General features: G+C 47.3%; 1 protein-coding gene across 1 annotated transcript; it reads right to left on the bottom strand.

Annotated features, from left to right (window-relative positions):
- Positions 1-782: 782 nt before the first annotated feature.
- On the bottom strand, positions 783-20,276 carry LOC140391336 (uncharacterized). Its single transcript, XM_072475918.1, has 5 exons — positions 20,155-20,276; positions 19,856-20,046; positions 17,584-17,763; positions 7,819-7,930; positions 783-1,042 (listed from the first exon to the last, which is right to left on the bottom strand). Exons 1-5 carry the CDS (start codon positions 20,186-20,188, stop codon positions 783-785), a joined length of 777 nt encoding a protein of 258 aa, XP_072332019.1. The 5' UTR covers positions 20,189-20,276.
- Between the last annotated feature and the right edge of the window lie 5,636 nt (positions 20,277-25,912).

Raw genomic sequence — 25,912 nt, 5'->3', positions numbered from 1 at the left:
GTAGGATTGGGGTCATATATGGGTGGCTGGGAGAACAAGGGGGTATGCAGGTGTTGAGGATCAAGGAGAAATAGGATGAGGAGTCGGGAAGGGAGATAGGTTGGGGAGTGTGGAGTGAGGCATTGTATAGGGTGAATTTGATACAGTTCAAGGTGGTACACAGGGTGCACATGACTCAGGCGAGAATGAGTTGGTTCTTCCAGGGAGTTGAGAATGAGTGCGATAAGTGTGGGTGAGGACCAGCGAACCCTGTGCGCATGTTCTGGGGCTGTGAAAAGCTAGAGAGATACTGGTTGGGAGTGTTCGGAATGCTAGCAAAGATTGTGGGAATGGAGATCGGGCTGGACCCCGTGGTGGTGATTTTGGGGATATTGGAAAAGCTGGAACTGATGGAGGGGAGGACGGCCGACTTCACGGCCTTTGCCTCTCTGATTGCCCGGTTAAGAATTTTACTGGAATGGCAGTCGACATCGCCACCAGGGATGGCAGCCTGGCTAGGAGATCTATACGACTTCCTCCGGTTGGAGAAAATTAAGTTTGAACTGAGGGGATCAGTGGAGGGCTTTGTGGCACAGTGGGGACTGTTTGTGGCCGTGTTTGAGATGTTATTCATTGGTGGGGAAATGGGGCACGGTGTGAAAAAGGGGATAAATTTGTCTCCATTAAAGCAAAGAAATGTCTTATGAGTGCATCGTGTATGTCTGCTCATATCATCAATGGCAATTTCCAGCCTATAATTTTTTAAAACTCCATCAATAATCTTCAGTTTTTAAATGACATCCTTACAATTTGATTTTTGTTATTTCCAGTTCATGTAACTGACATAATCCATACATGTGCAAAAGAAGTGTACGTGCATTCACTGATCTTGACTTTGCATTCAAAATGTATTTTCTACAGCTTACCCAAGGCAGAGCCTGACGAAGACAATATTCCCAAGTGGCGATATAGGTAGGACACGCAAAATGATTCAGGACAATATAAGCTGCTTCAGGATCAGCCGCAAAGTTAAACTCAGAACACATTGTCACATTCCCCCTGCCTGTAAAAGACAAAACTTTTAAATTAAATTCATTACACCACAACTGTAAAATCTTCTTAATCCAGGCACCTTCAACATTGGTGAGAATAAATGCTTAGCATTTAAATGAAAATATCAGTATCTGAAGGAATTAGCAACTATCCAATATTATAAAATGTGTTTTCACTCCCGACAGATGCTGTCAGACCTACGGAGCCTTCCCAGCATTCTCTGTTTTTGTTTCAGATTCCAGCATCCGCAGTAATTTGCTTATTATAAAATTAGTATATTTTAAGCCCAGTGGCTAACACTGTTACTTCACAGCGCCAGGGGCCTGGATTCGATTTCTGGTTTGGGTCACTGTTGTGCGGAGTCTGCACGTTCTCCCTGTGTCTGAGTGGGTTACCTCCGGGTGCTCTGGTTTCCTCCCTCAAATCGTGCTTGTTAGGCGAATTGGACATTCTGAATTTTCCCTCAGTGTACCTGAACAAGAGCTGTAGTGTGGCGACTAGGGGATTTTCACAGTAACTTCATTGCAGAATTAACGTAAGCCTTTTGTGACACTAATAAAGGTTACATTATTATTACATAACTATACCCATTATCACATTTTAGGAATTCAAAATATGTTTCTGGGGGGAACCTCAGGGCACCAATATTTGTTAAAAATGTTACTGGGGAGCCCAACTTGGCTTTTAAGGGTTTAAGTTCATGCATCGGCAGGAATGGACCACAATAGATTAGGATTCAGATGTGATATCATTTTCAATACTGCTGCAATAAAGAGGCCCTGGTCTCGGGGTAAGGGCCGAATTTAGGGGAGCAATCATGTTTAAGTCACATAAGACATCCCACTATGTGTGGAAGTGCAATGTCATTATTTTGTGTTCTTACTGAAAGACAGGTTCCAGTGATTGAAACAAATGTGAAAGAAAGTGACATTGATTCTGTTTGTGCCTCTTTTCACCAAGTGCATTCTCTGCCTTCGGAGATCAAAGTACAAATGAAGTGCATGAATAGCTTTTGGGGTACTATTGCTCTACTTGGATGCTAATGGACAAGTAGGTGTAGGGTAAAGTGACTCAACTCACACAAAGTAAGGAAGTCAAGCTACTTGTGAGAATGCTACCAGTGCAAGGTGGGCAAAGGGAATGCACATAGGGTTGCTAACCCTTCAGGATTGCTCTGGAGTCTCCAGCAATTGAAGGTCAAATTCCAGGACACTGCTGTGTGCAACACTGGAGAAAAATCATAGAAGCATAATAAATGATTTTTTTTGTCATTTAAATTTTCTTTTTCTTTATTAGATGTAAAAAGATTGAAAACTCCTGGTAGTATTGCTGGTACTGAAGAGCTCCCAGCCAGAGGCAGACTTTCAGTGAAACACACAGCACTGCAGAACAATACAGAACAACATCGTGCTCTGATTGGTGGACTCCTCTTTAGAGCAGGAAAACCGTTTGTCAGACGTTGAGAGGTAGTTAGAGCACTTTAGACACAGATCTCCTGAATTGGTGTTGTTATGTTCTTGTTCTTGATTTATATTTCATGAACACTTGTAGCTAAAGCTATAAACGATTTATTAACATTAACTGTGAATCAATTATATACAAAACAGACGTATAACAGTATGATCATGCAAAAGCAACTTCTCTCCCAGCTCTCCAGTCAGTCTGAGTCACCTGACTCCAATATTCACTTATTTACTAATGAGACTCCTAGTGGTCAGTCGGTGAATTACAACACAACCATGATATCACCACATCCCCTTTCCTTTGAAGGAATAAATACATTATCATCAGTATACTTACATGTGGTATCATTATCCTGTGAGTCTAACAGTATAAACTTTTTCTTTAAAATGTGTAAACCTGGTTTAACAACTATATATATATAAATATAAGGACAGCAAGCAGAGTATGTACAAACAGTCCAAATCTACAAATTGAGTCGATCAGGTTTTCTTCTGACTCTGGTTGATCATCCCAAAGTTTGACCTTGCTGCTCAGAACTTGTAGATTCAATGTTCTCCATGACATTCCCATGCTCAGGAACTGCTGAACTATCTGAAACTGCAGCTGACGTTGATTCTGACGTAGATTCATCATCCATCACGTTATTGTGAAAGTCTTCTCTGGTTTTCAAGCGTGCGTGACAATTTCTTAAAACCAACCCTTCCTCTGGTGCTACTTCTTCAAGTACAATGGCTTTTTTCGACCAATTTCCTGAATCTTCTATTCTCACAATGTCATTACTACTCAGAGGTGGCAAAGTTCTAGACACACTATCACAGAATTGCTTTTGTTTTACTTTAATGTTTTGCACTTCCTGCAGTACCACTACCATGTGACAATGGTAACGCTTTGTAACCTGATTTCGTGAGATATGGATCAGATTGGCTGACCATTGCTTTCTGTAATGATTGTTTTACAATATATACACTTTTTTCGTTCAGGTTTTTGGGACCAATGCCTAGACGAGCATCACTATTTTTTTTGTTTCACACTGGACCATGGAATTTACCCCATCGGTAGGTTCTTTTATCTTCTTGATAACTTGTGGTTTTGTATCTGATACAGGTGGTAGAGTAGAAATGAGATTGACATGCAGATCTCCATCTTCAGCAATTTCTCCACTAATAGTTTGTATCGGTGCTTTAGATAATGCATCTTCTTTAAATTGTATCTCGTTGGTGAATGGTAGTGCACTAAAATCAGTGAACACATCGCTGAATTTGCTGATAAAGTTCTCAGGATCATTGGAGTGTTGATCCAATCCTTTGTGGATGCTACATACCAACTGCACTAGACCTAATTCTTCACAGGACTGATCACTAATAATGAATCCAAACCCTTGGATACAATACAGAATGGGACGGAATGAACTGTGTTTTTCACAACCACTCTCAGGTCATAAGCACCATAACATTTAATGCTTGAACCATTATAATCTCTCAGAGATATATTATGATTACTTCTAATAGGCTGAATTTTTAGATTTTTAAAATCAGTCATGCTGATTAAATTGGCTTTGGAACCAGTGTCTAACTTCAATTGGACCACTGTACCGTTCACTTCAAATGGTAGCAGCCATTTGTCCTCATCAACCGCATTTATTTTAAATGGAGTATTAGTTTCCATTTCTTTTAGTGCTGGAGAATTTTTTGATGTCTCCAAAAAAATCTTCTCTGTTATTACTCCAACAAACCATGAAGTTCCATCACTGGAGAGTGTGTCTTCCACTGTGACTGATCTGGGGTAGAACTTAGATTAACAATTCTGAGCAAAGTGATTTTTTTCCCTTGCATCTGGAACAAAACTTGCCAAACACCAGGCACTGCCTTAATTTGTGCCTTTGACCACATCTTTTACACAGAAATACTTCATCCTGATCTTTAACCTGTTTGTTGATGTGCGAGGAGCTGCATGAAATTGCGGCCTTTTTTTGGAAGTTCCCAGCCTTTTTGGAAAAAGGGCAGCAACCCGACTGCTTTCCTCCAAGAAGCTCGTGAGCCTGACAAATCTTAACTGTTTGTTTGGAAGATAGCTCTGATTCCCTCAGCTACTGTTCCCTCAGCTTATTTTCATTCCCACCAAACACAATCTGGGTCCCGAACCATGGAAGATTCCACCGCAGAAAACTTACAGGTTTTAGCTTTCAACCTTAAATCAGTGATGAAATGATCTATGGACCCTCCTGTCTTCTGTAAACATGATCTAAACACATAGCACTCATAAATTCCATTCTTTCTGGGGCTGCAATGTGCATCAAATCTTCAAATTACTGCGTTAAAATTTTTACCATGCTCATTGTTTGCAAATTTAGACATATTAAACACAGCAATTGCTTCAGGCCCTGCAGCTGTTAGGAACCTTATGCGAATCTGATTGATCTCCTAAATTTACTGCAGTAAGAAACATTAAATTGCTGTTTAAACACATGTCAGTTGCTATCCACTTTACCATGAAATCTACACTCATCTGTGATTTCACCGACTCCATGTTATTAATTCTTGCAGTCTACAAAATGTTCAAATCTCTGTGGACCTTGTGGCAGGCTTGTTTTTTTCTTAGTGTTTAATAACATCCAATCCTGGTACCATGTAATGTTCTTTTCGGATGGCCTGATTTATATTACAAGAATATTTGTAGCTATAGCTATAAGCGATTTATTAACACAAAATAACAGATGAATAACAGTATAATCATGTACAAGCAACCTCTCTCTTCCAGCTCTCGAGTCAGTCTGAGGTCACCTGACTCTAACATTCACTTATATACTAATGAGACTCCTAGTGGTCAGACAGTGAATTACAATGAAAGTATGATATCATCACAGGTGTGAAGTTTCTGAATTTCCATTGAGTAACGATGCAAAGCAGCTACCAAGTTTCTGGCATTTGTTTTGGTGGCTAGCTTGAGGAAAAGATGAGATCGCTGACTAAACCAGGGTGCGAGCCTCCAAGCCTTCATAAAGGTGAGGAGATGCTGGCCAACGACCATTGAGGGGAGCAACGGGGCAACCCTGGACCTCTAGGCCATGGCTGAGAGGATGGGCAATCAACCAAAAAGAACAGAAGCTGCCAGTCCAGATAGACACATGAGCGAGAGTAGCAGTAGGAAGATGTGAAGAAGGCTAGGCGTCGTGTCTCAGGGAATCGGAGAGTAGTGGCTGGCAGAAGTGACTCAACCAGAACCAGAGGCCATCCAGACAGGGCTGGGAGAGAGAGGACTGGGCTGGGTTAGGCACCAATCAGACTGGGCAGTGAGGGTGAGACAGAGCAGCAGCAGCCAGCAAGCCAGTCATTGGGGGTGAGGCCCGATGCGACCGGGGGGGGCAGTCCTGAGATGGGGCCCATGTAAAGAGGGAGAGCGCTGCACCCCCAAATGTGTAAGTTTGCCTCTGCTCCCAGCCTCTGACCAGCAGCTCTTGGAGGTGGACATCTATCCTGCAGGACGCGAGAACTCCGAAGCCAGGCTGAGGAAGTGAGCAGCAGAAGTGTGGTCCCACAAATCAGGATACAGCACCCAAAAGATTCAGTGAGTGCAGGTAAGGTGAATGGTATCCCACTTTCAGGTGCCAAACCCCACACTGACTTTCCCAGCATTCTCCTGTACTGTATTCTTCTTACCAGCTCCTTTGGCGGTTCCTCTTATTCCCCTCTCTCCAGGAACGTCTTCACATCCTCACCTGAACTGCGAATATCCATGCTCGCCCTCAACTTATCGACATCCTGCACTTATCCCTCACCAGGATAGTCAGCCTTCACAATTGTCATGGCCTCCCTTCCACGCGATTCATTTTTCATACACAGCTCTGCTTCTCTCTTTGCACGAAAATAATGCACAATTCCAGGGAGAGGCAGAGAACCAGAAGTTGCTCTCCAGTGTAAAAGTCTCCTTTTTTAGGCAACTAATAGGTGCATACCCACCTGATCCAGAGTGAAGGGGACCTTGAATCAGGAGGCAACAGATATCAGCAATGACTTGCTGTGATAGCCTGAGTCTCAGGAGTCACTGGCTCTCAGGCATATCGAGAGAGCTAAGCCTCTGCCTATATATATTCTCTGTTGATGACATTGCCTCTTTCCAGCTGGATTTCTGTGACCACCCTTTCTGAGTGACATGTGGCAATGAAGAAAGCAGCTGGTGTTGCTTTCTTAAAACTAAATTTAGAGTACCCAATTCATTTTTTTCCAATTAAGCAGCAATTTAGCGCAGCCAATCCACCTACTCTGCGCATCTTTGGGTTGTGTGGGTGAAACCCACGCAAACACGGGGAGAATGTGCAAACTCCACACGGACAGTGACCCAGAGCCAGGATCGAACCTGGGATCTCGGCGCCGTGAGGCAGCAGTGCATAACTGCTGCGCCACCGTGCTGCCTCCAGCAGCTGGTGTTGCTGATGCAGTTCCTCCTGTTCCTCCTCAGAGGTTCACAGTTGAGCTGAATACACTGCACTGATGCTTCAGTGAAGGCTGACAGCTGGGAAATTCAGATTAAGATGAGTCAAGTACAAGGTAGGTGAAATAACTTCCAAAAAGTTGGAAATCACCTGTAAGTGATGAAATCAGGCTCTCAGAACAAGTGTTGTGTATATTGCCTGGCCAACAATGATGCGATTTCACTGTAAACTCCTCCAAGCCCTTCAGGTTAATTTATCAGTGGCTTTCTGTTGTAGTCTCACCTTGCTGACCCTGGCAAATTCCACACTGCTCGGAAAACCTAAGCACTGGCTCTGAACGCCAGAATCTTGGGTTAAGTACACAATCAATTTATTATTTAAATTACTTACGCCACAGATTCATGGGGGTCATCAGCCTCTTCCAGATATGCCCCAGCAGAACCCAGAAGTGGGAAGGATCCTGTTGGGTCTCTGACCGTTTGGCTCTTTTCAGGGCTTTAACCCCTACTCACATCCATACTCACCACCAACCCATTCCTCCCTCCACCAGTTTTAGGAGTTAAAATTCCTCCCATGGAATTAGTTGTACACATGCGGATAAATTTCTGTTCCAGAGAATACTATTTTCAGAATTTCCTGAATGACTCATTGGCGCTTGGCACACATGACGGGATACTGAGCCAGAAAGACCGGAAAGCTACCTGATTTTATTCATGATCCTGTCAGCTTATACCAGCCAGGCAGGCACTTTGGAGAAGACAGAGGAAAAAACTTCTTGCACCACTTGATTATTATTGAAAGTATACATCTGATATCAGGTGAGGGCTGGGTCAGGTTTGTGTTTGAAGCCCGCTGAGTCGGTTAGAATGAAGCAAACAAGGTATATAACATACTTTCCATGTTCCCTCCCATGATGTACAGATGTCTTAACTTTGATGGAAAGGTGGGATCCATTTTAAATGCCAGGGCAACATTGGTCAGGGGGCCAGTAGCCACAAGAGAAACCTGTAGGGTAATAAACAAATTCTTAGCACTGAGAGATGGTAAAGTTACAGTAGTCTTGTAATGTAAAATATAACATGCCACTTTCACTTTCAATTTTGCACATGGATTTGTACTAAAAATTAATTGTCATTTGATAATACAGAACTTGAGGATTGCTGAAAAAGGACATTTTGTCAAAGCTTTTCATCTTGCCTTCAGGACAATTGAAAGAATGCCAATTTCAGGGGAAACAACTTTCCACTGCACGAGAAGAGGGTACCGATTGGTTGGCAAGGGAACTCTGATTGGTGGAGGCCTTGCCATGGCGAATGCACCAGTTGATGGTGACTGATAGTTAACTGCCAAGCATTGTTTGAAATTTAAGCCAGGCAACTGGACTCAGATTGGTCAATACATTGCCCTGTAGAATGAACCAATGAATGTCTGCTAAGCTGAAATAGATCAATGTGTGTACATGTTCTTACTGTCTGCAAAGAACAGGACCCTATGTTTTAACGTTTATAGGTTCCAGTACACGCAAATGCGCCACACTGCGAGCCTGACAATTTAAAATTGGCTGTCAGTGTAATTTTTAGCATATTGAGGATTATTTAACACATGTCCAATCGTGGAATCACATCTAATATTGCACACTGTGTTTTGCGTTTGCAAGCATGGACTGGTTGGGTATGTTCTGTACTTTACCTGTTGTGAACAAAAGAAGGAACATGCTGTTTGAAACTATCTACTAGTCTTTGGGACATATGGCCCACATACCTAGCATTACACTGGCACTGAAATTCACATACCACATTACTCATTTTTACGTGATAGGCAGAATGTCATTTTGGCTTGACAGCAGCTTCCCGTTAGTGGGTAAATACCATTTGTACGACTGCATAGTTGTAGTGTGAAACAGCTAGCTTCACCTGTTGCTCAGATTTTTGAGATACCTTATCCTTCCAGGATAATCTGAGGTAGACTGGGCATTTTTCAGGGCCTAAAGTGACCACCACGTTGTTTCCCCTGACATTGATATTCTTGCGATTGTCCTGATGAGTGTACGACAAGAAGCTTTGAGAACTGTCTTATTTCAGCAATACTAAGAATTAAGTTCAGATTCGGATTTGTTCAAATTCCAGGCTGATGTTCAAATATATTTGTTCTTACTAAACAAGCTGGAGCTCTCCTTGTCACCTCACTAAATGCAACTCTTTGCAAAATTCTGATATCCCCATATTAGCAGCCACTCCCTTATCACCGAGATTTGAATGGCAATGTAGGCCATCTAGTCCTCCCAGTTAGCTAAGGGATGTTTGCTATGTCAGAATGAATTTAAGCTCCCATCTACAGGAATTGATAAGTGTGCATAGAGAGAAATTAGTTCCTTTTGTGAGGAAGTAAAGCAGTGAAAACCATTAAAATTAGATCTAAGCTGTTCGATGATGTCAGAAAACACATCTTTACACAAAGAGTAGCAGTACAAAGAACAAAGAACAGTACAGCACAGGAACAGGCCCTTTGGCCTCCAAGCCTGTACCGGTCATGATACCAACCTTTAAAAAAACCCTCAGCATTCCTTGTGCTGTATCCCTCTATACCCATCCTATCCATTTGTTTGTCAAGATGCTTTTTGAACGCTGTCAATGTATCTACTTCCACAACCTCACCTGGCAGCGTGTTCCAGGGACTCACCACCCTCTGCATAGAAAACCTGCCACGCACATCTCCTCTAAACCTTACCACACAGACCGTAAGCATATGCCCCCTGGTGACTGATCCCTCCACCCTGGGAAAGAGTGCCTGCCCATTCACTCTATCCATGCCCCTCATAATCTTGTAGACCTCTATTAGGTCACCCCTCAACCTCCGTCTTTCTTTTAAAAAAAAAATATATTTAATCAAGTTTTTTAACAAAACAATTTTTTCCCCTTACAAACAATAAACACCCCCCCCCCCCCCCCCCCCCGTAACAAAATAACACAAAATCGCCCTGAGCAAGATATGTACATGGTAAGATGATATATTTACATAGCTTTATACACTGGCTCTCGCCCATTCGTGCCAGTTTCCCCCACCCTCCATGTAATCCCCCGCTCATCCGTCCCCTCAAACAGTCCCTCGTTCCCCCCCCCAGGGTTGCTGCTGCTGCTGACCGACCTTCCTCTAACGCTCCGCGAGGTAGTCTCGGAACGGTTGCCACCGCCTGTAGAACCTCTGCGCAGACCCCCTTAAGGCAAACTTAATCCTCTCCAACTTTATGAACTCAGCCATGTCGTTTGTCCAGGCCTCCACTCCACGCTAGGGGGCTTCGCCTCCTTCCACATTAGCAAGATCCTTCGCCGGGCTACCAGGGACGCAAAGGCCAGAATGCCGGCCTCTTTCGCCTCCTGCGCTCCCGGCTCGTCCACTACTCCAAATATTGCTAGCCCCCAGCTTGGCTTGACCCGGACTTTCACCACCTGAGATATTGCTCCCGCCACTCCTCTCCAGAACCCCTCCAGTGCCGGACATGTCCAGAACATGTGGACATGGTTCGCCGGGCTCCCTGAACATCTTCCGCATCTGTCCTCTCCCCCAAAGAACCTACTCAACCTCGCCCCCGTCAGGTGTGCTCTGTGAACCACCTTAAATTGTATCAGGCTGAGCCTGGCACATGAGGAGGAGGAATTAACCCTACCCAAGGCGTCAGCCCACAAACCTTCCTCGATCTCCTCCCCCAGCTCCTCCTCCCATTTACCCTTCAACTCTTCTGCTAGCGCTTCCCCCTCTTCTTTCATCTCTTGGTGTATTGCCGAAACCTTGCCCTCCCCGACCCATACACCCAAGATCACCCTGTCTTCAATTTCTTGTGTCGGGAGCAGCGGGAATTCCCTGACCTGTCGCTTCACAAAAGCCCTCACCTGCATATATCTGAATGCATTTCCCGGGGGTAGCTCAAACTTCTCCTCCAGTGCCCCTAGGCTCGCAAATGTCCCGTCGATGAACAGGTCCCCCATTCTTCTAATCCCCGCCCGATGCCAGCCCTGGAACCCCCCGTCCATCTTCCCCGGGACAAACCGGTGGTTACCCCTGATCGGGGACCACACCGAGGCTCCCACTGCACCCCTGTGCCGTCTCCACTGGCCCCAGATACTTAACGTAGTCGCCACCACCGGGCTCGTGGTGTACTTTGATGGCGAGAGCGGCAGCGGTGCCGTCACCAGCGCCCCCAAGCTCGTTCCTTTGCAGGACGCCATCTCCATCCTCTTCCATGCCGCCCCCTCTCCCTCCATAACCCACTTATGGATCATCGGCACGTATGCTGCGCAGTAGTAGCTCCCTAGGTTTGGCAGCGCCAGCCCTCCTCGGTCCCTATTACGATCCAGGAACCCTCTCCTTACCCTCGGGGTCTTGTTCGCCCACACAAACCCCATAATACTCCTACCTACTCTCTTGAAAAAGCCCTTGGTCATCACGATGGGGAGGCACTGGAACACAAACAAAAACCTCGGAAGGACCACCATTTTGACCGACTGCACTCTACCCGCCAACGAGAGCGGCAACATGTCCCATCTTTTGAAGTCCACCTCCATTTGGTCCACCATCCTCGTCAGATTCAATTTGTGTAGGGCACCCCAGCTCCTGGCTATCTGGATCCCCAGATACCGAAAACTCCCCTCCGCCCTCCTCAGCGGCAGGTCCCCTATCCCTCTTTCCTGACCCCCTGCCTGTAGTACAAAAAGCTCGCTCTTCCCTACATTGAGCTTATAGCCCGAGAACTCCCCAAACTCCCTCAAAGTCTGCATGACCTCCACCATCCCCTCTATTGGGTCTGCCATGTACAGCAGCAGGTCGTCCGCGTATAGCGACACCCGATGCTCTTCTCCCCCGCAGACCACCCCCCTCCATTTATTAGACTCCCTCAGTGATATGGCCACGGGTTCAATCGCCAATGCAAACAACAGGGGGGACAGAGGGCACCCCTGCCTCGTTCCTCGGTACAGCCGAAAGTACTCCGACCTCCGCCGGTTCGTCACCACACTTGCCACCGGGGCGCTGTAAAGGAGCTTAACCCAGCTAATAAACCCTCCCCCGAACCCAAACCTAAGCAACACCTCCCAGAGCTACTCCCACTCTGCTCGGTCAAAGGCCTTTTCCGCGTCCATGGCTGCCACTATCTCCGCCTCTCCCTCCTCCGATAGCATCATTATCACGTTTAAGAGCCACCGCACATTTGTATTTAATTGCCTGCCCTTTACAAATCCCGTCTGGCCCTCATGTATCACCCCCGCGACACAGTCCTCAATCCTCGTGGCCAGCACTTTTGCCAATAGCTTAGCGTCCACATTAAGGAGCGAAATCGGCCTGTACGATCCACATTGCAGTGGGTCCTTGTCTCGCTTCAGAATCAAGGAAATTGTCGCCTCCGACATTGTCGGGGGCAGGGTCCCCTCCTCTCTTGCCTCGTTAAAGGTCCTCACTAGTAGCAGGGCCAACAGGTCCGCATACTTTCTATAGAACTCCACCGGGAACCCGTCCGGCCCCGGGGCCTTCCCCGCCTGCATGCTCCCCAAACCCTTACTCAGCTCCTCCAACCCGATTGGTGCCCCCAAACCAGCCACCTCTTGCTCCTCCACCCTCGGGAACTGCAGTTGGTCCAGGAATCTTCTCAAACCCTCTTCCCCCCCTGGGGGCTGGGATCTGTACTGCTCTTCATAGAAGGCCTTGAATACCTTGTTTATTTCCGTTGCACTCTGGGCCATGGCTCCCCCACCATCTTTGACTCCCCCTATTTCCCTCGCTGCCGCCCTCTTACGGAGCTGGTGTGCCAGCATCCGACTGGCCTTTTCCCCGTACTCGTAGGTCGCCCCCTGCGCCTTCCTCCACTGTGCCTCCGCCTTCCCCGTGGTCAGCAGGTCAAACTCCGTCTGGAGCCGTCGCCTTTCCCCAAGTAATCTTTCCTCCTGTGCCTCTGCGTATCTCCTGTCCTCTCGCAAAATCTCCCCCACTAACCTCTCCCTTTCCCTGCCCTCTGTCTTCTCCCTATGAGCCCTGATGGAGATTAGCTCTCCCCTGACCACCGCCTTCAACGCCTCCCATACCACCCCCACTCGCACCTCCCCGTTGTCGTTGGCCTCCAGGTACCTTTCAATACACCCCCTTACCTTCCCACACACCACCTCATCTGCCAGCAGTCCCACATCCAACCGCCACAGCGGGCGTTGGTCCCTCTCCTCTCCCAGCCCCACTTCCACCCAGTGCGGGGCATGGTCCGAAATGGCTATGGCTGAATACTCCGTCCACATCACCCTCGGGATGAGCGCCCTGCCCAGCACAAAGAAGTCTAGCCGGGAGTATGCCTTATGCACGTGGGAGAAGAAAGAAAATTCCCTGGCCTGTGGTCTTGCAAACCTCCATGGGTCCACTCCCCCCATCTGGTCCATAAACCCCCTGAGCACCCTGGCCGCTGCCGGCCTCTTTCCCGTCCTTGATCTGGAGCGGTCTAGTGCTGGATCCAGCACTGTATTAAAGTCCCCTCCCATTATCAATCCTCCTACCTCCAGGTCCGGGATGCGCCCCAACATGCGCTTCATGAATCCAGCATCATCCCAGTTCAGGGCGTATACATTTACCAACACTACCCATGTCCCTTGCAACCTACCACTCACCATCACGTATCTCCCTCCATTGTCCGTTACGACAGTCTTGGCCTCAAATGACACATGTTTTCCCACCAGAATTGCCACCCCTCTATTTCTCGCGTCCAGTCCCGAGTGAAATATCTATCCTACCCATCCCCTTCTTAACCTAACCTGGTCCGCCACCTTCAGGTGTGTCTCTTGGAGCATTGCCACGTCTACCTTCAGTCCCTTCAAGTGCGCGAACACTCGAGCCCTCTTCACCGGTCCATTCAGGCCCCTCACGTTCCACGTTATCAGCCGGATTGGAGGGGACTCTCCCCCCGCCGACTAGCCATCTCCTTTTCTGGGCCAGTCCCGTGTTCGCGTCTCCCTCACCCTCCAGGCCCCCAACCGGGGGACCTCCGTCCTGGCCACCTCTTCTGTGTCCCATTCCCTTTCGGCCAGTGCAGCAGTAACCCTGTTTCCCCCCCTTCCCCCCCTCCCCCCCTTCCCTCCCCCCAGCTAGATCCCTGTCTAGCTTTTTTTGCTCCCCCCATATCACTCCCGTAAGTCAGCTGATGCCTGCTGACCCCGGCTTCCCCCGCCATCCCTTTGACCCCCCCCATGTGGGAATCTCCCCATCAGTAGACGTTCCTACGTTCCCCCTCCCACCTTTCTTCCCGCGCGCGGGAGAAAAACCCCGCGCTTTCCAGAGCCTGCCCGCCCCCCCGACGCAGCTTCTGTTGCGGCCTTGTCTCTCGTCCTCAGCCCATATAACATTCCCTGCGCGTGCTTGCCCCCCTATATACAACCACCATCATACTTTAACCCTCAAATACCCCCCACCCTCACAAACCCTCAATTAGAGTCCAACTTTTCAGTTAGTATAAAGGTCCACGCCTCTTCGGGCGTTTCGAAGTAGTGGTGTTGGCCGTTATATGTGACCCACAGTCGCGCTGGCTGCAACATTCCAAATTTCACTCCTTTCCGATGCAGCACCGCTTTGGCCCGGTTGAAACCTGCTCTCCGCTTAGCGACCTCCGTGCTCCAGTCCGGGTATATTCTGATCTCAGCATTGTCCCACTTGCTGCTCCGCTCCTTCTTGGCCCATTTCAGGACCCTCTCTCTGTCTGTGAACCGGTGAAATCTCACCACCATCGCCCTTGGCGGCTCGTTTGCCTTGGGCTTCCTCGCCAGCACCCGGTGCGCCCCTTCCAGCTCCAGCAACCCCGGATCCTCAGATTGTTTCTCCTCGACCTGTTCTCCAGGTCTTCGAGTCTTCCCGCCCATGTCTTGTGTAGCGCCTCGTGTCGCTCCACTTTCACCGCCAGGCCCAAGAGCTCATCCTCATTCTCACTCACTTTTTCCTGGATCTCCTGGATATTCACCTCGTGGGCTTTCTGGGTTGCCCCAAGTCCTTCAATTGCCAGCATAGGCACCACCATCTCCTTGCGCAGCTCCTCAAAGCAGTGCTTGATGAATTCTTGCATCTCCTCTTTGTCCCTGGCCGCCGCCATTTTGTTTGTTTTCCCCCTCTTCTCCCGCTGCTCCAGTGCCGTTTTTTTGGCCATTTCGCTGCGGGTCCGGTCCGTACAGGTCAGTGGGGGACCTCTCTCCTCTCTTCCCCATGGGTTGGCTATGTAAAAAGTTCCATTGGGACTCTTCTATCGAGCCCGAAAGTCCGTCTTCACGGGAGCTGCTGAATCGTGCGGCCTAGCTCCGCATAGCCGTAACCGGAAGTCCAACCTCCGTCTTTCTAATAAAAACAGTCCGAGTCCATTCAGCCTTTCCACATAGCTAACACCCTCCGGACCAGGCAACATCCTGGTAAACCTCCTCTGCACCCTCTCCAAGACCTCCACATCCTTCTGGTAGTGTGAAGACCAGAATTGTGCGCAATATTCCAAGTGCGGCCTTACCAAGGTTCTATACAACTGCAGCATGACATGCCAGTTTTTATACTCGATGCCCCGTCCAATGAAGACAAGCATTCTGTATGCTTTCTTGACTACCTTGTCCACTTGTGTTGCCACCTTCAAAGATCTGTGGACCTGCAAGCCCAGATCTCTCTGACTTTCTATATTCCTAAGAGACTTGACATTTAATCTGGAGATTTGAAGAAATAGAACATGTTGCGCCGACCTGTGAAACCACTCTAAAGCCCATCTACACTATTCCCTTATCATCCATATAAATCACTTTGCTTTTAAGAGGCAGGCAACTTCATAAAATCTTAAAACACTGGAGGTCATTCTGTCCATTATGCTAATACTGGCCCTTCTGAAAGAGCTCTCCAACTAGTCTCAAGCGGCGATCGGCTAGCACAGTTGACCGAATGGCTGGTTCGTGATGCGCAGTAATGCCAGCAGCACGGGTTCAATTCCCATACCGGCTGAGGTTATCCATGAAGGCCTGCCTTCTCTTTTTTTTAAATAAATGTTTTATTAAAGTTTTTCCAATCAGTGTTTTTACTTAACAAAAATAGAAATACAGATGGTAATAGAAAATAGCAATAAGCATAGCCCAAAGCTTACAATAAAACGAATTACAAAACAGAATTTTTGTTTTTTTAAACAGAACAAGGTGGGTTTTGTCTCCATGCCCAACTCACATTATATCAACAGTACCCCCCCCCCCCGCCCCACCAGAACCCCCCCCCCAGGATGTTGCTGTTGCTGACACTTACTGCTCCCCTAGAAAGTCAAGGAAAGGTTGCCACTGCCGGGAGAACCCCATCAATGACCCTCTCAAGGCAAACTTTATTCGCTCCAGGTTGAGGAACCCTGCCATATCGCTAACCCAGGTCTCCACGCTCGGGGGTTTCGAGTCCCTCCACATTAACAAAATCCGTCTCCGGGCTACCAGGGAGGCAAAGGCCAGTACCTCGGCCTCTTTCGCTTCCTGCACTCCCGTTCCTCCGCCACCCCAAATATCGCTACCGTTGGACTCGCCTCGAGCGTCCAAAACCCGAGACATCACCCTTGCAAACCCCTGCCAGAATCCTTTAAGCGCCGGGCATGCCCAAAACATATGGGCATGATTCGCCGGACTCCCTGCACACCTCGGGTACCTGTCCTCCACCCCAAAAAACTTACTCATTCTTGCCGCCTTCTCTGTGTAAAAGCAGCTATAACTAGATCAATTGAAAACTTCAAAGCTGAGGTGGTAAATTTTTGTTTTTTTATCTTTAATGGGATGCGCGTATGACTGACAAGGCTAGCATTTGTTGCCCATCCCAAAATGCCCTTGAGTCAACTGGCATGCTAGGCCACTTCAGAAAGCAGTTAAGAGTCAACTACATTGTTGTGGGTCTGGAATCACATGTAGGTCAAACCAAGAGAGAACGGTAGATTTTCTTCCCTAAAGGACATTAGTGAACCAGAGGGGTTTTTATAGCAATTGATAAGAGTTGTCATGGTGACCATTACCAAGACCAGTTTTTCAGTTCCAGGCTATTAATTGAATTTAATGGTGGAAATTGAACACTTGTCCCCAGACCACTAACCTGAGCTTCCAGATGACCAGTTCATTGCGTTACTACCATGCCACTGTCTCCCCACCAGTGTTAGCTAAGGGGATGAAGGATTTCAGAACCAAGATAGTTAGATGATGTTAGGATACCTATATAATTGAATAGCAGAAAAGGTTTTGAGGGCCGATTCGTAGAATCGGGGGCGAATCATAGAATCCCTACAGTGCAGAATGAGGCCATTCAACCCATTGAATCTGCACTGAACGTCTGAAAGAGCACCCAACCTCGCCCACTCCCTGCCCTATCCCCGCAACATCATAACCTAACCTCCACAGCTATGGACTCTTAAGGGGAAATTTAGCAAGGCCAATCCACCTGACCTGCACATCTTTGGACTGTGGGAGAAAACCGGAGCACCTGAAGGAAACCCATGCAGAGAGAGTGTGCAAGCTCCACACAGACAGTCCAAGGCCAGCATTTCTCCTGGGTCCCTGGCGCTGTGAGGCAGCAATGCTAACCACTGTACCATTGTGCCTTCTGAATGGCCTACTCCTGTTCCTCTATTCCACTGATTATTTCCTGTTAAACATACATCTCACCTGACCAGCTTGCTCATTGGCTATTCTTATCAAGGCATTCACTGCATGTTCAGCTTGTATGTGTTCCAACCCTGGAGCACTCGGGTCTGGAGCATCACCCAGACCATCCTCTCCATGGTAATGATCAGCATTTAGCTGACTTCCAAGAAGAGAGTTACCTTCACCTCGGAACACAGGAATCTGCAATTATAAGGAAAATAATTAATAGGTCTTCTGGGGATGAACTGCAATGATTGCTATATGTAATGACATTGTATAAACACAGGAGGCAGAATATTTCAGATGGCGGGATTTCTCACTCGTACCCAAAGTATTGAAGGGGAATCCGTGTCCACTGATCCCGGCTGCCCTGCAGACATTTTATGCTCCACTGGGCATTAATTGCCTATGGTCAAGAGTTCTGCCTCCATCTGGGGTGTAAGCCCTGGCCTATAGTGGCCACAGTTGGGCTACAGGAAGTCCCTGAGGAAGAGGACATTATGGATGCTGGACTTTAGGTAAGCCTGTGGCATCAGCAGAGCCTGGCTGGCAGGCCCATCCAAGGGAGTGGGGATGAGGGGGCAGGCAGGAGCTGGGTTTGAAAGCCAGTGGAGGGAAGGGTAAAGGGGGAGTATGAATTTGTAGGGTGATGCCTCCGATGGGCACAGGGGATCCCCAAAAGATGTTTCCTCCACCAAATACCAGCCCCCAAAAAGCAGCCGGGCTATCCACCTGGCGTGGACCTTCCCCTACCATGAGTAATATAGCAGCGGCGGTGGGATGTGATATTTAAGCAGCCATTAATTAGCAACTTAAGAGCGTCAATAGGACTAAAGGTGAGTGAATTACCTGATGCCTCCATCAGCCACCCTCCCTTAAGATGGGAGAGAGGTCAGGTGGGCAGGTAAATGGCATGCAAACCATGTGCTGTATTTTACGAGTCCCCTGCCTTCAAACCCACAGCCAGGGGATTGTAAAATTTCATCCATGTACTCTGCTCTGTAGGGAATGTGCCAACTGTCATGATATGCAAACATGCAGCTAATGAACACATAGAATAGGACACGACGAATGAGCAGTCAGGAGACTCCAGGGTGGTATCTCACTATAAAAGGGATGAAGCACTCACACCCCACCTCTTTCCACAGACCAACATCTACAGAGTGAGACAGGATGTATCCTCAGCATCACACCCCAGCACGTGGCTCAGAGCAAGGCTGGTTCAGTTAGACTGAGTTACTACATTTAGATTAGCAGAGAGTCAAACTCATTGAGAACTGCGCTAATAGTTCAATAAAACACATTGAACTCACTTCAAAGTCTGGAGCATCTTTTACTCAAAACTGCATCAAGTGGCAGCTTGTGTTATTCCAAATTACATAACACAACACCATCAGGCAGAATTTCTGGTCACCAGGCTTGCCCAATGCTGACATTATCGCAAATTGCAGGTAGAAAGTCACTTACAAAGGACAGATAGATGTCTGTACTGTCATTCACACTGCCTGACTATTTGTCTTTCCAGACTCTTGCTGCTTTTTAGGGTGGGAGGAAGAAACAGGCCTCAGAAATAAATCTCCTTCCCTCCTTTCTCCTCCAGTCGCCTTCCTAAAGTCAATCATTCACTCAGAGATTGACTGATAGTGAGAAATATATATCCGACCCCATCTTCTACATTGTGCAGCATTTTTTATGTTGGCCACAGGAATGGCAGGACGATTGAGATTTTTAATGGGGCACATCATCTCACCGGTAATGCATCTTTTATTGAGGTCATGGTGGGAGGGGGTGAGTACAAGAAACAATTGCCTCATCAGAGTTTTTGAACCTTGGAATGTAGTTCTATATCAAATGATCACCCCTTACCTCTCTTCCTCTATTCCTATCATGATGTCTACACTGGTTCTGCCTTCCTAGGGCCCGATATTTCAATGCAATTTTTCATTTACATTGTTACACGAGGCAAGCAGAGAAAATCTTACTCTTTCGTACAGAATCTTTAATTCTGAATATCTGATTGAACAAAAATATGTGCACATTTGAAAAGTAAAAAGCATTTTAAAGTACTGTAATGCGGTCTGAACCTAGAAATTTTTAAAATAACAATTCATGAGGGTTGTCAAGATTTAGAAACAGCTGTTCCAAGGTTTGTGAAATTCATGTACATAATTGAACTATAATCAGATATTATGGAGACATTAGAATGGACCAATATGATGTATCTATTGGCCCTTGGTAATTCTAGGAATATTCAAAGAACTAGGCACCTTTATCCATAGCTTTCATCACATACCTCTGTCCTCTGGCAAACCTTTAGCACCCGAAGTACATTTTTGCACACATTTTCAATTTTTGTGTTTCCGTGAGTACATGTTATACCCAGGATCTGCACATTAGGAGCAGCAAGAGCCATCATCAAGGCTTGGGCATCATCCACTCCACAGTCGAGATCTACAAGCAACAGTTTCTTTGCCATCTCAGAATCTGTGGCAATAAAAAATGTATGGGATTGAGCATAAAATGGTAACTTGTGGCTGATTCGACCGTACATACATACGAACATATGAATTAGGATCGAGTATGACATTCAACCTCTCAAGTCTGCTCTGCCATTTGATAAGATCATGGTTGATCTGATTGTGGCCTCAAGTCTTCTTTCCTGTTTTCCCTCTATACCCTTTCATTTTCTGGTCAGTCAAGAATCTATCTAACTCAGCATTAAAAATTATCAATGACCCTGCTTCCACTAGTCTCTGAGGGAGAGAAGTCCACAAATCAACAACCACAGGATATAATAATTAATAATCCCCAAGATTCACATCGAACACAGAACCGTACTGAGATAGAGAAACACAGGATTCACATCGAACACAGAACCACACTGAGATAGGGAAACACAGGATTCACATCGAACACAGAACCACACTGAGATAGGGAAACACAGGATTCACATCGAACACAGAACCACACTGAGATAGGGGGACACAGGATTCACACCGAGCACAGAACCACATTGAGATAGGGAAACACAAGATTCACATCGAACACATGACCACACTGAGATAGGGAAACACAGGATTCATATTGAACACAGAACCACACTGAGATAGGGGACACAGGATTCACATCCAACACAGAACCGCACTGAGATAGGGGGACACAGGATTCACATCGAACACAGAACCACACTGAGATAGGGAAACACAGGATTCACATCGAACACAGAACCACACTGAGATAGGGAAACACAGGATTCACATCGAACACAGAACCGCACTGAGATAGGGGACACAGGATTCACATCAAACACAGAACCACACCGAAACTGGGAAACACAGGATTCACATTGAATACAGAACCACACTGAGATAGGGTGACACAGGATTCACATCGAACACAGAACAACACTGAGATAGGGAAACACAGGATTCACATCGAACACAGAACCACACTGAGATAGGGGGACACAGGATTCACATCAAACACAGATCCGCACTGAGATAGGGAAACACAGGATTCACATCGAACACAGAACCGCACTGAGATAGGGAAACACAGGATTCACAACGAACACAGAACCAAATTGAGATGGGGGACACAGGATTCACATCAAACACAGAACCTCACTGAGATAGGGGGGACACAGGATTCACATCGAACACAGAACCACATTGAGATGGGGGACACAGGATTCACATCAAACACAGAACCTCACTGAGATAGGGGGGACACAGGATTCACATCGAACACAGAACCACATTGAGATGGGGGACACAGGATTCACATCGAACACAGAACCACATTGAGATGGGGGACACAGGATTCACATCAAACACAGAACCACACTGAGATAGGGAAACACAGGATTCACATCGAACACAGAACCACACGGAGAGAAAAAATTATTTTCATCTCCATCTTAAATGGAGTTTCCTTGGGCCGGTTTTTCTGTTTCTGAGACTAAGTGTTGACGCCAATGCAGAATTTGTGGACTTTCACGATAGCTAAACTTGCGCCACACCTGGATCGATTCCTTTACTGTTAAGGTGCGGGCACCGGCGCCGTGTGGAACACAATCGATTCCAATGGTGCGGGTTTCCCCGGGTCCGTGATTGACACTTGGGAAGCTGACGAGCTGCAGCCAATATACACATTACAATCCCCACACACACTTATCCCAGCCAACAAGATGGCACAGGTTGTGCTGGGGTGCGTCCATGCAGCTGATGGGTCAGCTGGGGCCAGGAGGCACCCGGGGGGTGGCCTGGGAGGACACCTATACGACCCGTGGCACTAAGTTCACAGTGGGCTGTTAGCGATGTGCGCAGTTGCATGGCTGCCTTACCGGCTGCGGCAATGGTGTTCCGTGCCTGTCCACCCCGATACCACAGCTCACCTCCTGCCACCCCCTGCTACTACCCACGGCCAGCAGCAAAAATGACAGCAAACCATGGTGATGTTGGACACTTTCCATACCCCCCTCTCTTTCCCTCAGCAGCCACGACGCCGGTTTCATGATATTTGAAAGCACAAGTCAACCGCACTGTTGGGAACTTGGCCCATCGGATGCGGAGAATCGCGGAGGCCCCGGAGAACACCGGGTCGACCCCCCTCGAGCGGCACGGTATCACAGTGGTTAGCACTGTTGCTTCACAGCGCCAGGGACCCGGGTTCGATTCGGCTGGGTCACTGTCTGTGCGGAGACTGCACGTTCTCGCCGTGTCTGCATGGGTTTCCTCCTGGTGCTCCGGTTTCCTCCTACAAGTCCCAAAAGATGTGCTATTAGGTGAATTGGACGTTCTGAATTCTCCCTCAGTGCACACGAACAAGCGCCGTCGTGTGGCAACTAGGGGATTTTCACAGTAACTTCACTGCAGTGTTAATGTAAGCCTGCTTGTGACAATAATAAAGATTATTATTATTAATGATATGCAAACGGTGTTTACTGTGCGTGCGTTACGGAACGCATTAAGGCAGCGATTTGGAGTCAAATTAGCGCCCACTGCGATTTTTGCGTCGGAATCTATTCTCCGTCCAATCGCTTTTCCCGATTTTGGTGTCGGCCAACGGATAATCCCGCCACTTATTTTTAAACTGGTGCTCTAGTTCTAGTCTCTCTCATAAGGAAACATCCTTTTGCACTGTCAGGTCCCCTCAGGATCGTATATGTTTCAAGAAGATCACCTCCCATTCTTCTAAACATTGGATACAAGTCTAAACTGTCCAGTCTTTCCTCAGCCTTTCCCCTTCATCCCAGGAACCATTTGAGTGAACTGCTTCTAATGCTATCATACCTGTTCTTAAGTAAGGAGATCAACATTTTACACAGTACTCCTGAGATGGTTTCACGCGATGTTCTGGAGTTAATACTCCCACATTGCTGAACATTAGTGAATGTAGGCAGCTGTAAATGTATGAACAGCAAGCATTTTTTATTTGCTGCTGACAGCAAAGTCCGGCCATTACATGTGTGAAAATTTGTTGCTGTAGTTTTATATTAACTTGACCCTATTGTGCTTGGTTAGCTGAACAATAACGAGGCAGGTTGTACTGTTTCATTCCTTTGCTCCTCAGATCCAATGTTTTCTAGACCTCACCCCCACTTTCCAATAGATTTGCTAATATGTACTTTTTCTTCTTCAAAATCAAGAATTCACTGCAAAAATGATCAATCAAAGAACAAAGAACAAAGAACAAAGAAATGTACAGCACAGGAACAGGCCCTTCGGCCCTCCAAGCCCGTGCCGACCATGCTGCCCGACTAAACTACAATCTTCTACACTTCCTGGGTCCGTATCCTTCTATCCCCATCCTATTCATATATTTGTCAAGATGCCCCTTAAATGTCCCTATCGTCCCTGCTTCCACTACCTCCTCCGGTAGCGAGTTCCAGGCACCCACTACCCTCTGCGTACAAAACTTGCCTCGTACATCTACTCTAAACCTTGCCCCTCTCACCTTAAACCTATGCCCCCTAGTAATTGACCCCTCTACCCTGGGGAAAAGCCTCTGACTATCCACTCTGTCTATGCCCCTCATAATTTTGTATACCTCTATCAGGTCTCCCCTCAACCTCCTTCGTTCCAGTGAGAACAAACCGAGTTTATTCAATCGCTCCTCATAGCTAATGCCCTCCATACCAGGCAACATTCTGGTAAATCTCTTCTGCACCCTCTCTAAAGCCTCCACATCCTTCTGGTAGTGTGGCGACCAGAATTGAACACTATACTCCAAGTGTGGCCTAACTAAGGTTCTATACAGCTGCAACATGACTTGCCAATTCTTATACTCAATGCCCCGGCCAATGAAGGCAAGCATGCCGTATGCCTTCTTGACTACCTTCTCCACCTGTGTTGCCCCTTTCAATGACCTGTGGACCTGTACTCCTAGATCTCTTTGACTTTCAATACTCTTGAGGGTTCTACCATTCACTGTATATTCCCTACTTGCATTAGACCTTCCAAAATGCATTACCTCACATTTGTCCGGATTAAACTCCATCTGCCATCTCTCCGCCCAAGTCTCCAGACAATCTAAATCCTGCTGTATCCTCCGACAGTCCTCATCGCTATCCGCAATTCCACCAACCTTTGTGTCGTCTGCAAACTTACTAATCAGACCAGTTACATTTTCCTCCAAATTATTTATATATACTACAAAGAGCAAAGGTCCCAGCACTGATCCCTGTGGAACACCACTGGTCACAGCCCTCCAATTAGAAAAGCATCCCTCCATTGCTACTCTCTGCCTTCTATGGCCTAGCCAGTTCTGTATCCACCTTGCCAGCTCACCCCTGATCCCGTGTGACTTCACCTTTTGTACTAGTCTACCATGAGGGACCTTGTCAAAGGCCTTACTGAAGTCCATATAGACAACATCTACTGCCCTACCTGCATCAATCATCTCAGTGACCTCCTCGAAAAACTCTATCAAGTTAGTGAGACACGACCTCCCCTTCACAAAACCGTGCTGCCTCTCACTAATACGTCCATTTGCTTCCAAATGGGAGTAGATCCTGTCTCGAAGAATTCTCTCCAGTAATTTCCCTACCACTGAAGTAAGGCTCACCGGCCTGTAGTTCCCGGGATTATCTTTGCTACCCTTCTTAAACAGAGGAACAACATTGGCTATTCTCCAGTCCTCCGGGACATCCCCTGAAGACAGCGAGGATCCAAAGATTTCTGTCAAGGCCTCAGCAATTTCCTCTCCAGCCTCCTTCAGTATTCTGGGGTAGATCCCATCAGGCCCTGGGGACTTTTAGCCCTGACAAATGCCTCCTTTTTCTTTTTGACGAGGCCTACAATATCACTCGTCATCCAAGGTTCCCGAAAATTGCCGTATTTATCTTTCTTCCTCACAGGAACATGCCGGTCCTGTATTCCTTTCAACTGCCACTTGAAAGCCTCCCACATGTCAGATGTTGATTTGCCCTCAAACATCCGCCCCCAATCTATGTTCTTCAGTTCCCGCCTAATATTGTTATAATTAGCCTTCCCCCAATTTAGCACATTCATCCTCGGACCACTCTTATCCTTGTCCACCAGTACTTTAAAACTTACTGAATTGTGGTCACTGTTACCGAAATGCTCCCCTACTGAAACATCTACCACCTGGCCGGGCTCATTCCCCAATACCAGGTCCAGTACCCCCCCTTCCCTAGTTGGACTGTCTACATATTGTTTTAAGAAGCCCTCCTGGATGCTCCTTACAAACTCCGCCCCGTCTAAGCCCCTGGCACTAAGTGAGCCCCAGTCAATATTGGGGAAGTTGAAGTCTCCCATCACCACAACCCTGTTGTTTTTACTCTTTTCCAAAATCTGTCTACCTATCTGCTCCTTTATCTCCCGCTGGCTGTTGGGAGGCCTGTAGTATACCCCCAACATTGTGACTGCACCCTTCTTATTCCTGATCTCTACCCATATAGCCTCACTGCCCTCTGAGGTGTCCTCTCGCAGTACAGCTGTGATATTCTCCCGAACAAGTAGCGCAACTCCGCCTCCCCTTTTACATCCCCCTCTATCCCGCCTGAAACATCTAAATCCTGGAACGTTTAGCTGCCAATCCTGCCCTTCCCTCAACCAGGTCTCTGTAATGGCAACAACATCATAGTTCCAAGTAGTAATCCAAGCTCTAAGTTCATCTGCCTTACCCGTAATGCTCCTTGCATTAAAACATATGCACTTCAGGCCACCAGACCCGCTGTGTTCAGCAACTTCTCCCCGTCTGCTCTGCCTCAGAGCCACACTGTCCCTATTCCCTAGTTCTCCCTCAATGCTCTCACCTTCTGACCTATTGCTCCCGTGCCCACCCCCCTGCCATACTAGTTTAAACCCTCCTGTGTCATAAAACA

Source organism: Scyliorhinus torazame, chromosome 15, assembly GCF_047496885.1.
Source record: "Scyliorhinus torazame isolate Kashiwa2021f chromosome 15, sScyTor2.1, whole genome shotgun sequence".
Classification (NCBI taxonomy): Eukaryota; Metazoa; Chordata; class Chondrichthyes; order Carcharhiniformes; family Scyliorhinidae; genus Scyliorhinus; species Scyliorhinus torazame.
This window is presented reverse-complemented; position numbering and strand designations above follow the sequence as displayed.

Excerpts from the sequence above, each read along its gene's own strand:
- LOC140391336 (XM_072475918.1), bottom strand. The coding sequence starts at position 20,188 with ATGATCTTATCAAATGGCAGAGCAGACTTGAGAG. Across the intron at positions 20,047-20,154 it reads TGGCAGAGCAGACTTGAGAG|ATTCTGAGATGGCAAAGAAA; the intron begins GTTGAATGTCAT and ends TTATTGCCACAG. Across the intron at positions 7,931-17,583 it reads CCAATGAGCAAGCTGGTCAG|GTTTCTCTTGTGGCTACTGG; the intron begins GTGAGATGTATG and ends ATTACCCTACAG.